We start from the raw sequence: 13970 nt of genomic DNA on the forward strand, positions 1-13970 counted from the left end.
CTAGCTGTGGTCCTGCTTGATCAGCTCATTCCAACTGTATCTGTTTGGATCTCCTGGAAGTAGCTGCCTGCAACTTGCTCCAGGAGAAGGCAATTGTTGTAAACAGACACATCAAATGATTCTTTGAACTAGAAACCCATATCCATTTAACCCAGACCAAAGAAGAGTTGTATTTATGGTTTTACTAGTCAAAATTCTCTTTACGTGCCGTATAAAGTGCTGTTTCTTTCCTTGCCTAAAGTCTACTTCTTGACAGTAGCGTGCCATTTTCCTACTAATTTCTTTATTCTATTATAACAGTGAAAATGGACGAACAACATTCATAATGGACTAGTGGTGATGAACACAAAGCAAAAAGTTTAGATCGCTTGCCATCCTTTAATAATAATTTAACTACAGATTCCACATTCATAAAAATCTAATTTATCATTGTAGTGACCTCAAGTTTTTCAGTTAAACTATTCTTCATTTATTGAAATGTTTATAAAACTCTTCTTTGTAGCCCCCTGCTTTCTGCCTTCTGTATCTTTTTCCTTGCTGTAGTGGCCTAATTACCCTCCTTATACCCTTGCAATCTGCGATTTTGGAGAAGATTAGTGGCTCAAGTTGTGGATTAGGTTGTAAACTTGCTTGCTGAGCTGGTAAATTTCTCAGATGTTTCATCACCATGCTAGGTAACATCATCACTGAGGTGCCAGTGTCCTGTCCTGTTTGCTATTTGTGCGCCTTGGTCTGTTGTGGTAGGTGATATCACTTCCGGTTCTGTTTCTGAGAGGTTGGTAAAGGGGGTCCAAATGGGTGTGTTTGTTAATGGAGCCCTGGTTTGAATGCCAGGCTTCTAGGAATTTCAGTGTGCCTTTGTTTAGCCTGTCCCAGGCTGGATGTATTGTCCCAGTTGAACTAGTGTCTCTGTCTGTGTGAATGGATATTAGTGATGTATTTTGGTGGCTAGTTGGTGCTCATTTATCCTGGTGACAAGTTTCCTGCGCACCTGTCCAATGTAGCGTTTGTTGCAGTCCTTGCATAGTATTTTGTGCATGATGTTAACAACCCCCAACCCAAACAGACAGACACACACAGACAATGACTCACATGCACACATTTTGTGGGGTGAATTTGTACTAGTAGAGTTACATTGTACTTTGCTCAAAAACTGCATGAATTCATGTAAAACTCTTATCTCACTTTTTAGATTAGAATCAATCTAAACATCATGGCATAGATAGAGAACAAAGGGGGTTAACACCTTCAACATATTGTCTAGCTAACACCCATTGTTACAGCTAAGCTGAGAATGCAACTTTTAAAAAAGGTTTTGTGATTTACACATGAAAGAAGTGAAACTATCATGGTATCCGAACAGATAAAAAACTCAGACAATCAAGGTATTTTTCAAAGCATAATTTCAGTTACATCACACTAAATTTTTGCCATAAATTCTGTGCCTTAGATTTGTGCCCTCCACAATCACTTGAAGGAGGAGTGGCACTCTGAAAGCTAGTGTGCTTCCAATTAAACCTGTTAGACTATAATCTGGTGTTGTGTGATTTTTAACTTTATACAGTTTTCTAGCTGTGGAGTCGGGTCCATCGCCACCTACAAGTAGTGTTTGCTTTCTCAATGTATGGTGTTCTGTTCATAATGATAGTCTTGTGCCCTTTGTATGCCGGTAGAATTACGATATTTCTGTATTTTCTAGGTACTTCCAGGGCTTTCCTTTCCAGTGTGTTGAGGGCGCTCCCTTCTTTTCTTCTGCTTAGTGCTGGTGCTACCGTCTGTCTGATGGCCTGCTTGATTTCTTCTGTAAGTCCTACATTCCTACACAAGTGTCTCAGGAAACAGGTATTACCATGATTTTGATAGTCCAACTAACTGACTCCTGTTCTTAGCCTCCTAAGGTGTGTCAATAAAGCTCAAGGAAAAGCAGCATATCTTTTCTAAGACAGCATTTTACAGTTTTCATAACTCTGCATTAGTACAACACATTTGAATAATTAGATCATGCAGTTGCTCCTGCGTTTACAGGTTCAGTTAACAATAGTTTTTTAAAAAAAATTATAGGCACTCTAATTCAATAAAAGATTGTTGTCCATCTTGTTTTATGACATTCAAAAAAAAATCCAAAAAAGCCAAGCAACAAAAATTGACTTGTTTTTCAAGCAGACCATTTGTATAAACAAGCTTATTAAGCGTCAAAAATGAATGGCTGAGATTTTATTTATTCTTAATTCAGAAATTTAAAATATGTTCTAGAAGTTTTTCTTAAACATTGCAAAGCTTTTTTTTTGAAAAGCCGAACAGTTGTTTCAAACGAGGAGTTGTGCTTTTGTTCCAAAGAACACTATACCTGGTTAGGTCTGGAGAAGATTTATTTTCTTCCAAGAATTTATTGAAGAGGATTAGTTTTTATTTAGTCAGTCTGTCAGCTAAGTGCTGGATTTTACTTAAGTTTTAGACATTTGATATATTTTTTTCCCATTTTAACATTATTTTCTGTAGGTAATGAAAGATAACCCATCTTATATACAAGATGTTATTGAAACTTTTTTTTAGGCTTAATGCTACTAAGGCCATATATTAAAAAGATATAGAATGAGATGGCTAGTACGTTTAGACAAATTATTATCCAGCACTGTCAGTCAGATAGATGAGTGACTGTCAGGAAAGATAAGAAGATAGTTCAAAAGTTTCTGGAGGCTATTCCTCTCTCAGTTAGATATTCAGTTTTTGGAACTGCTAAAGAGGACAGTCTCTCCAGGGAAAATGAGAGGGCCAGTCAGCTATTAGTCAGCATTTGACAAAATTTAATGGAATTATTATTTTTATTGTGGACTCTCCTATCAGGGACAAAGACAGGAGATTGTGCCAGTGAGTGTAAATTTAGGATGGTTTGTTGGTTTCCTGATGCTAGTGTTGAGGACATCTCTAAACATTTTAAGCATACTGTTAAAGGTGAGATTGAAAAACCAGAAATTGGTGTACACATTGGTAGGAAGGACATTTTTAAGGAAAAGATTAAAGCAGTACACAATGAATTTAAGGAGGTTAGGAAAATTAAAAACTAAAACCGTAAAAGTAATAATTTGTGGTTTACCCCCAATGCCAAACTCAAATGGTGAAGGAACAAAAAGTTAAAGGAGATAAATCAATGGCTGAAGATCTGGTGTACTAAAAGATGGGTCTAACGTAAACTGGAAAGGGACAAGTGTCTTAGCAGGAAGATTTCCTCATTCTATATCAGGGCAGCATGGTGACTTAGCGGTTAGCACTGCTGCCTCACAGCAGACCCACAGCCAGGGATGTGGGTTCGATTCTAGCCTCAGGCGATTGTGCAGACTCCACACAGACATTCTCCCAGTGTCTGCGATTTCTTCCGGGTACTCCGGTTTCCTCCCACAATCCAAAGATGTGCAGGCCAGACGAACTGGCCATGCTAAATTACCCATAGTATTTGGTGTATTAGTCAGGGGTAAACATAGGGTGTTGAAGTGAGTCTGGGTACGTTGCTCTTTGGAGGGTCGGTGCGGACTCGTTGGGCCGAAGGGCCTGTTTCCATATTGTAGGGAATCTAATCTAATCTGTTAAGGGAGATATTCTACTGATAGAGAAGGCGACTGGACAAATTCAAAGTAGCAGTGCAAGTGGAAGGATCGATGAGGGTGGTTCTAAATGTCATCAATTAGAAAATTGAGACAAGACAGAATCAAAGTATGCAGTAACTCTGAAGAATTAAATCATATTTATTTCAATGCAAGAGCTTTTACAGGTAAGGCTGATGAACTCAGGATATATGTAAGAACATGGGATTGGGACATCACAGCTATTACAGAAACTTGGTTGAGAGGTGGACAAAACTGGCAGCCCAATGTTCTGGAAGGTTAGAAAAAGGAGGCAAGAAAGATGGGGGGCTGGAATTGTTTTTGATCAAGGAATACCTTACCGCTGAAACTGGGAAAGATATTTCTGAAAAATTGTCCAATGAAAGTATATAGGTAGAAATTACAAATAAAGAAAAGATCACTGATAGGAACAAAATGCCTATCCTGTTAAGAGTGAAAGGTAAAGCTGCTAAGATTAATGAACAATGAATGAATAAAGATCTTGAGGTTCTAGTCAGGAATGAAAGATTATTTTAGATATAGACAAGTTAGTTCAATTTAGCTTCTTAATCAACAAAGAATTAAAAATCACAACGACAGGTTTATTTAGAAACACTAGCTTTCTGAGCACTGCTCCTTCATCAGGTGGTTGTGAAGTATAAGATCATAAGGCACAAAATTTATCAGATCAGGATACAGACAGACTGACTTCACACCAGTCATACATTGTCTGAGCTAAGAGGTCACTTTTTTTAATAAAACCTCAAGTTATCTCGAGAAGGTGACTTAAAAGTAGCTTTGGGATTTGTACATTAATAAACCGAACCTGCATTCTAAAAGAAGAAAGAGTGAACAATCCAGGTTTGTTCAATATATCACTATGATGTTGTAATCTTTTGCTATAAATTCTGTATCTTTTGACCTAACACTCCACAACCACCTGAAGGAGCAGCACTCAAAGCTAGTGCTTCTAAATAAACCTGTGGGATTATAACCTGGGGTTGAGATTTTTAAACTTTGCCCAACCCAGTCCAACAGTGACTCTTCCACATCATAAGAGCAGAGCACAGCAGCATTCTTTAGAGAAATCAGGAAGGCAAACAGGGGATATCAGATAGCAGTGGCAGATAAGGTAAAAATAATTTAAAGAAATTCAACAGTCATTAAGAACAAAAGGGTGAGGGCTAACTAGAGACAGCCCCTTAAAGATCAAGGAAGTCAAATTTGTGTTGAACGCATGGAAATGGGAGAGATAGTAAATGAATATTTCATGTCAGCTTTTCCTGTGGAGAAAGAAATGGAGTCCAGAGAATGCACAGAAATAAACTTTGATGCTTTAAAAACATCACATTACAGAAGTGGTGATTCGGGAGAATATAAAAGGTGGATAAATCTCCAGGACCTGATCTAATGTATCCCAAAGATGTTGTGGGAGATAAGATGAAGGGCTTATGCTCGAAACGTCGAATTCCCTATTCCTGAGATGCTGCCTGACCTGCTGTGCTTTAACCAGCAACACATTTTCAGCTGTGATCTCCAGCATCTGCAGACCTCATTTTTTACTGGGAGATAAGGGACAAAGTTATGAGACCCTTTGCAGAAATGGCATGATGGCTCAGTGGTTAGCACTACTGCCTCACAGCACCAGGTAGGGTTAGATTTGAACCTTGGGATGTCTGGATGGAACTTGCACATTCTCCCTGTGCATGCGTGGGCTTACTCCAGGTGCTCTGATTTCCTCCGACAATTCAAAGATGTGCAGATCAGGTGAATTGGCCATGCTAAATTGTCCATAGTGTGAAGGAATGTGTAGGTTACGTGCATTAGTCAGGGTCAAATAAAGGATAATAAGGTACAGAAATAGGGCTGGGTGGGTTACTCCTCAGAGGGTGGTGTGGATCCGATGGGCTGAATGGTTCGTTCCCACATTGTAGGGATTTTGAGATTCTATGGGTAAAGTGCCTGATGACTGGAGGCTGGCTAATGTTGTACCTTTGTTTAATCTAGACATTGGAGAAAGTGAGGACTGCAGATGCTTCTTTCCTGAAGAAGGGCTCATGCCCGAAACATCGATTCTCCTGCTCCTTGGATGCTGCCTGACCTGCTGCGCTTTTCCAGCAACACATTTTTAATTTAGATATTGCTGATGAAGAGCTTACACTCAAAATGTCGATTATTCGGTTCCTCAGATGCTGCCTGAACTGAATGTGTTTCCAGCACCACACTTTTTGACTAATCTCCAGCACCTGCAATCCTCACTTGCCCCTACCTTTGTTTAAGAAAGGCTGTAAGGAGAAACCGGAGAACTATAGACCAGTGTGTCTATCTTTGGATATGGATAAATTGTTGAAGGTGATTATAAAAGATGGATATTTAGAGGGGCAAAATTTCTTTAAAAAGGCATTTGGAATGCTTGCGTTCAATGATCAGGCCTTTCAGTATAGGTGTTAGGACATTACGTTGAGATTGTACAAGATATTGGTGAGGCCGCTTCTGAAAGACTGTCCAGATCTGGTCACCCAGTAATGGGAAGAATATTATCAAGCTGGAGACGGTTCAGAAGAGATTTACAAGGATGTTGCTGGGTATAGAAGGTTTGTGTTAGAAAGAAAGGCTGGGACATGTTTGATTGCAACATAGGAGGTTAAGAGGTGACCTGATAGAAGTTTATAAAATAATGAGAGGGACAGAGTTGATGGTAGTTGTCTTTTCCTTAAGATGGGGAGTTACAAGATTAGAACCACATCTTTTAAAGGTGATAGGAGAGAGATTTAAAAAAAACACAAGAGGCTTCTCCCCCCCCCAACTCTCAGCACCAACTGCCAACAATCTTCCATTGTCTTGTTAACAGGTGCTGGCTGTTAGCAGATCTAAATCAATTTTCTGCTATTAGCATCTGTTCCGGATCCATATCCCTCCTTTATTAGCACTACTTGTCTTTTTTTCTTGGCACCCTCATTACCTATTCCACTTGCTCCTCCTCATTCCTCCTAGTCAACAGCATTAAAAACAATTTTCAATCCCTCATCAGTTAAAAGGCCATATTGGGCTCAAAATAGTAATTTCAGTGCACCTAGCTGGGTCTGTGAATTAAAGGTTTAAATCAGGTAAGTAAAACAAACAATTGAATGCCGTGTATCTCAACAACGATAGTTACAAAGTATTGTGTTAATAATTTGTACCATGTAAGCATACTGCTCAGAAAAAATGACTGGAAATTCTGTAGTAAAAAAAACTTTTTACGAAAAGTTTGCAGTAAAAAAAAATTTTTTTAAAAAAAGTTAGTGAACTTGAGGTTAAGAAAGTCTTGGACTATGACACGAAGCAGCAGTACTTACTGTGAGTCCACTGTTTGCATTTTTATCCACATATTTCTTTTTCTCATACTTGTCCCTGATGAAAAATTCTACAGCTCTGAAGAATACGCCATCAAGGAAAATCGTGTTTTTAAATAGAGGAAGCATTTCATTTCTTGCATTAAGATGCAACAGTAGAAAAGCTTTCTGAACGCAGCTGAATCAAATTAAATTATGCATTATTAACAAAGTATTTTCAGTCAACTTTAAAAGTAGAATTCCTTTACTTCTAAAACGTCCCTTTGATACATAATAAAATGTTAACCTACATTTGTCTTTTCACTTTAATCAAAATTTGATTATTTTCTATTGAAATTACCCCTCAGTCCACAAAGGGTCAAAAAAGTTTTTTAAATTATGCTTGCTCCAGAACTGGAATTTTCTATTATAATAAAAATGATTTCTCATTGTCCTAATTTGTTTTAACACTGGCTAGAACAATATTACACATCTTTAATGCGATAAGATATCTTAAGACACTTTACAGGAGAACATAAAGCAAAACAACACTAAATTAAAACAGGCACTAGGGAAATGTAACAAAGACTAAGTTTGAGGAATATCAGGAGGAGAAATGCCTGGGTAGCTGAGGCTCAGCAAATAAGTGAAACAATTAGAATCAAGGATTTGCAAGAGAACACAATTAGTGGCTACTGATAAAAAGACTTAAGCGAATAAATGAACTTTTTTGAAAAGAAAGTCAACTAAGCAGACCAGTTGCGCAAATCAGAAATTTACATTAACCTTAAGGGAAATGTAGACTAAAACGTGCAGTGTTGTCATAATTCAAGCATGATTCCAAAGACTGAAAAGTAGCTTAATTTACAGTATGGAAAGATCTGAACAGACTCATTTCGGCCAGAGATGTGTGATGCATGCAGTGACCACATTCCACATTGGCTCATTAACTGCAGCAGAATGAGAACTCCACACCAAAATGAATCAGATCACCCACCTATTGTTTTCTCTAGCAAGGAGCTATTTACGATGCACACAATGCCTAAACTGTTACAGTCTGAAAGTACAGAACACACGCATTGGTTGTAACTATTTCAACTAAAATCGAGCTCCATAGAAAAATCAATAACACCATGCAGGTGAAAAGCTAGAAAAGCCTCCCAATTAATTTTCCCAACTTGCACAAATTACCTTAATGAGACTGACAATTCACTACCAAAAGCCTATGTGTGAAGTGACATTCAAAAGTGGACAGCTTGCATTAAATTTTTACTCTCTCTTACAATGTTACACTTAAGTGTTGAACAGTAACTTTTTAAATTGTAGGCTTTATAGAATTCAGGCCTCTCTATCCATTTGCTTGAAACAGTTCCTTCACTGAAAATTGGAAACATAAATCTCCAATCAGACTCAAATGAAGCTTTAATGCTAAACCATGAGTTTTTTCAGTCAAACATATGCAGCACAAATTACAGAAAACATCTGCACATACAAAAACAGTTTTGGAAAGCATAAAAAAAGTTTATGTTGAAAGGAATAATTTTCTAAAACTCAACTGTAGATTTAATCAGAATCAACAAAAGCAGAATAAATAAGGGAAAGTCAATTCTGCATCTTCCATGAATGCAGACAATTAGAATTCCATTAACAAGGAGTTACCTAACTTACACAATTAAGTTTACCAATGAAATAAATCATTGTTCCTTCTAGAAAATATTAGTCAAAATCTCAAGATTAGGCAAAGAAAATTTAGTCAAGCTAACAAAACTAGTAGCAGCAGAGAGATTGGACAAATCTTAGAAAAGGTGCAGATCTAACAGTTGTTGTTATGGGAGACTTCAATTTCCCCAATATTGATTGGAGCCTCCTTAGTGCAGATGGTCTGGATGGAACTGATTTTGTCAGGTGTGCCCAGGGGGGATTGCTGACTCAATATGTAAATAGGCTGACTAGGGGGAGGCCATATTGGATTTGGTGCAAGGCAACGAGCCAGGCCAGGTGTCAAATCTCTCGATAGGAGAGCATTTTGGTGACCATGACCACAAATGCCTCACCTTTACGATAGCCATGGAGAGAAATAGGAGTAGACAGCATGGGAAGGTATTTAATTGGGGGAGGAGAAATTATATTGCTATTAGACAGGAGCTTTGGAGTATAAATTGGGATCAATATTCTACAGGAAAGGCACAACAGAAATGTGGAGGCTGTTTAAGAAGCACTTGTTGGGATAACTTTCTTCCACTGAAACAGGCAAGGAATGGCAAGGTGAAGGAGCCTTGGATGGCTAGAGGACCTTCGCATCAAAAGGAAAAAGGAAGATTACTTAAGGTTGAGGAAGCAAGGAACTGGCACCGCTTTAGAGGATTACAGGGTAGCTAGGAAAGAACTCAAAATTGGACGAAGGAGAGCTAGGAGGGGGCACAAAAAAGCCTTTGCAGGAAGGATTAGGGAAAACCCAAAAGGTGATCGACACTTACGTGAGGAATAACAGAGTGATCAGAAAGAGGGTAGGGCCAATCACGGATAGTGAAGGGAACTTGTGCCTGGAGTATGAGGTGGTAGGGGAGGCCCTAAATGAGTTTTTTTTGCTTCAGTATAGAGAGCGGGATATTATTGATAGTGAGAATACTGTGGACCAGGTTAATAGGCTTCAACAGATCGATGTTAAGGAAGTTGATGTGCTGGAAATTCTGGGAAGCACCAAGATAGATAACTCCACTGACCAGACATATCCAAGATCACTATGGGAAGCGAGGAATGAGATCGCACACCTCTGACGATGATCTTTACATCCTCACTCTCCACTGGATGATTGGAGGGAGACAAATATTGTCATATGTTTTAAAAAAGGGAACAGGAAAATCTCTGGAAATTACAGACCAGTCACTCTTACATCTGTGCTAAGCAAGGTACTGGAAATGATTCTGAGAGATAGGATTTATGGCTACTTGGAAAAACATTGTTTGATTAAAGATAGTCAGCATGGCTTGGAGATGTGCAAGTCATGGATGTGGTGTCTATGGATTTCAATAAGGCATTAGATAAGGTTCCCCAAAGTAGGCTCATTCAGAAAGTTAGGAGGTATGGGATACAGGGAAATTTGGCATCTGGATACAGAATTGGCTGGCTGAAAGACAGTGAGTGGTGGTGGATTTGGGTGGTAGTTGAAGTTCATCCTGAAGTTCAGTTACTAGCGTATCATAACGATCTGTTTTGGGCCCACTGCTGTTTGTCATTTTTATAAATGACCTGGATGAGAGCATAGAATAGGATGAGTTGGTAAATTTCCGGCTGACACCAAGATCAGTGGAGTTGTGGATAATGCTGAAGGATATTGCAGGTTATAGAGGGACATAGATAAGCTGCAGAGCTGGGCTGAGAAGTGGCAAATGGAGTTTAACGTGGAAAAGTGTGAGGGGATTCACTCTGGAAGGAGCAACACGAATAAAGAGTACTGGGCTAATGATAAGATTCTTGGTAGTGTAGATATGCAGAGATCTCTCGGTGTCCATGTACATAGATCATCTCTGAAAGTTGCACCCAGGTTGATAGTGTTAAGAAGGCATATGATGTGTGAGCTCTTATTGGTAGAGGGATTGAGTTTCAAAGCCACAAGGCCATGCGTTACCTGTACAAAACTCTGGTGCGGCCACACTTGGAGTATTGTATACAGTTCTAGTCACGACATTATGAGGAGGATGTGGTATCTTCGGAAAAGATTTAGAGGAGATTTACTAGCATGTTGCTTGGTATGCAGGGAAGGTGTTATGAGGAAATGCTGAGGGACCTGAGGCTGTTTTTGTTAGAGAAGGTTGAGAGGAGACCTAATTGAGACATATAAGATGATCAGAGGGTTAGATGGGGGACAGTGGCAGCCTTTTTCCTTGGATAATGATGGCTAGCCCGAGGGGACATGGCTTTAAATGGAGGGCTGATAGATATAGGACAGATATCAGAGGTAGTTTCTTTACTCAGAATAGTAGAGGTGTGGAACGCACTGCCTGCAACAGCAGTAGACACGCCATAATTAAGGGCATTTAAATGGTCATTGGATAAACATATGGATGAAAACAGAATAGTGGAGGCTAGAAAGGCTTCAGATTGGTTCCAAAGGCCGAAGGACCTGCACTCTGCTGTAATGTTCTATGTTCTATGGATGGAAAGTATTGTGCCTGGAGGTTGGTGACCGGTGGTGTCCCACAGGGATCTGTTCTTGGGTCTCTGCTCCTTGTGTTTTTTTATAAATGACTTGAAGAAATGGAAAGGTGGGTTAGTTGGTTTGCCGAAGACACAAAGGTTGGTGGTGTTGTAAATAGTGTTGAGGGTTGTTGCCGGCTACAAGACTGACAATAGAGAGCTGGGCTGAGACGTGGAAAATGGAGTTCAACCTGGATAAATGCAAAGTGATTCATTTTGGACGGTTGAATTGAAAGCTGAAAACAGGGTTGAGGCAGGTTTCTTGGCAGTGTGCAGGAACAGCAGAATCTTGGGGTCCATGTACATAGTCCCCGCAAAGTTGCCACCCAACTTGATAGAGTTGTTAAGTGTGTGTATGGTGTTTTGGTTTTCAGTAACAAAGGGATTGAGTTTGTTGCAGCTGTATATAAAGCCCTGGCTAGACCACACTTGGAATATTGTGTCCAGTTCTGGTTGCCTTATTATAGGAAGGATGTGGATGCTTTAGAGAGGATGCAGAGGAGATTTACCAGGATGCTGCCTGGATTAGAGGGCTTGTCTTATGAAGTGAGGTTGAGCGATAGCCAGAGACTTTTCCCTAGGGTAGAAACGGCTGTCACGAGGGGGTCATAATTTTAAGTTAATTGGAGGAAGGTTGAGGGGAGATGTCAGATGAAGGTATTTTTTTTTTAAATGCAGAGTGCAGCAAGTTCATGAATAAAAAACAAAAAATTTACAGCCCAGTATCAGGTCCTTCGGCCCTCCAAGCCTGAGCCAATCCAAATCTACTGTATGCACTGCCAGCGGTGGTAGTAGAGTCAGAGACATTAGGGACATTTAAGCGACTGTTGGACAAGCACACAGATGGCAGTAAATTGACGGGTAGGAGGTTAGGTTGATCTTAGATTAAGTAAATGCTCAAAAGGCCTGTATTGTTCTATGCCCTAAAATCATAGCTCTCCAGAGAACATAGTCAATTCAAAAACAAAACCATGCTATTTAGTTATGGTGGTGAAGGGCAAATTCATCATTAAATAAGTGCACTAATTACACGCATTTACAAGACAGTTAATCGGCATCTTCCTAATTATTCCGCTGGAAAACAGCTTCTGGAATTAAACAACCAAACTGCACCAGCTACTCTTTGCAGCCAAGTCTTTGTAAACACATGAATTCAGTGCAACAGCTTTCTACAGAAAATAATGTAGTTTCAATGCAGTGGATAATTCAAAATTTAAATGCGAGAAGTCAAATGTGCCAAATCCAGGAGCACAAGAGTTCTTTTTAAAAAAAACCTCATGGAAAAATAGTTTCTGCTTCAGGTAACAAATTAATATTTCAAGGAATCATGCCATTAAAGCTGTCAAAAATTTCATGCTGCATTTCCATCAAGATTTCCAAACGTTTAGGGTAAAACAAACAAAGCTTTGAATACAAAAGTCTAGTATATTCTCTTTTTTTTGCAAATCATTTTATTTTGGTTCACCATTGTAAAAGATTAAAGATTCTAAGTCTATTAGATACTTGAGGTGATAGTGAACAATATGACTAGAAGTCTATACCCAAAAATCCAAAATTGCTGTTTACATCAGAAATTAACTTAATACTCACTGGAATCAACTATGCCACAAATCATTGAATCTTTTGAGCAGTGAACTCCTGTACTTTAGGTAGCTGAACTTCTAAAATCCGTTTCTAAAGAAAAAAGCTTGAGTTGTAGAAAATTATGATAGATTGTAAGGACAACTTTGAACTTGCAATATCCTGTTTAATCAGTTTCTGTACGTAAACCAAATTATGGAGAGGCACATTTGTTCCAATATCTGCATTGGGGAAGGGAGAGTCTTTTGAATGAAATGTTAAGTCTGCATGGATGGATGTAAAATACCTCATTGTACTATATTGTACTGGGTTCTCCCCAGTGTCCTGAATTTGCAATATCAGGCTGGTGCCCCACAGATTTCAGAACAAAAATATCATATACATTACACAGCTCCTTCACACCAAAACTAGCAGAAACGTTTTAGTTCATTCATTGGTTATAAGGAGGATGTAAAGAGGCTTCAAGGAAATATAGACAAGCTGAGTGGGAAAGAACATAGCAAATGTCAAGCAATCCCCTTTTTTTTTCTATTAACAAAGTACATGTCTTCAATAGTAAGAAATTGGGGAGTGTTGACGTCCATGTGGAGTTGGACTTTCTTGTTATTAAGTACTGAAAGATAGCATTCAGGTGCAACAAGCAATTAGGAACATATTTGGTATGTTGGCCTTTACTACCAGAGACTGGAGTACAAGAATAGAAAGATGCCTTGCTCCAATTGTGTAGACCCTTGGTGAGGTCACATCTGGAATATTGCGCAGTTTCAGACACTTTACCACAAAAAAATACTTGCTATAGAAGAACAAAGGTTCACCAGACTGATTCCTGGCTGATGAATTGTTCTGAGGAAACTAAGCCTCTATTCTTAATAGTTTAGAAGAACGAGGTGTGATCATAGTGAGGCATGCAAAATTCTACAGGGCTTCAAAAGGACAGATGCACAAAGGATGCTTCCTGTTTAAGAACCAAGGATTGGGGACAAACTCAGAATGAAAGGTAAGCTATTTAGGACTGAGGTGAGGAAGAACTGCTGGACTCAGAGTGGCAAATCTTTGAAACTCTTTACAACCATCTGGAATGAAGAGGTTCAAAACAGATTGATAGATTTCTAGATATTAAAGGCATTAGGAAATAAAGGAAATGGCATGCAGGTGGAAAATCAGGCAGGATTGATTTTGAATAGCGCAGCTCATTTGATGCTGGAGTGGCAATCCTTCAAAGACCACAAATGGCAGGCTGTTCAGCCCCTCAAGCCTGGTCTGCCATGATGGATCAGAG

General features: G+C 39.1%; 1 protein-coding gene across 4 annotated transcripts in view; it reads right to left on the reverse strand.

The window, feature by feature from the left end:
- Positions 1–13970, reverse strand: part of smap1 (small ArfGAP 1) — a 229355-nt gene that overhangs the window by 135367 nt on the left and 80018 nt on the right. For all 4 annotated transcript variants that reach the window (XM_060851895.1, XM_060851879.1, XM_060851887.1 and 1 more), the window contains one exon: positions 6938–7013. In XM_060851895.1, the coding sequence (XP_060707878.1) occupies positions 6938–7013 (76 nt within the window). The remainder of the gene's footprint in view (positions 1–6937; positions 7014–13970) is intronic.

The sequence above is a fragment of the Hemiscyllium ocellatum genome, chromosome 3 (assembly GCF_020745735.1).
Source record: "Hemiscyllium ocellatum isolate sHemOce1 chromosome 3, sHemOce1.pat.X.cur, whole genome shotgun sequence".
Taxonomy (NCBI): Eukaryota; Metazoa; Chordata; class Chondrichthyes; order Orectolobiformes; family Hemiscylliidae; genus Hemiscyllium; species Hemiscyllium ocellatum.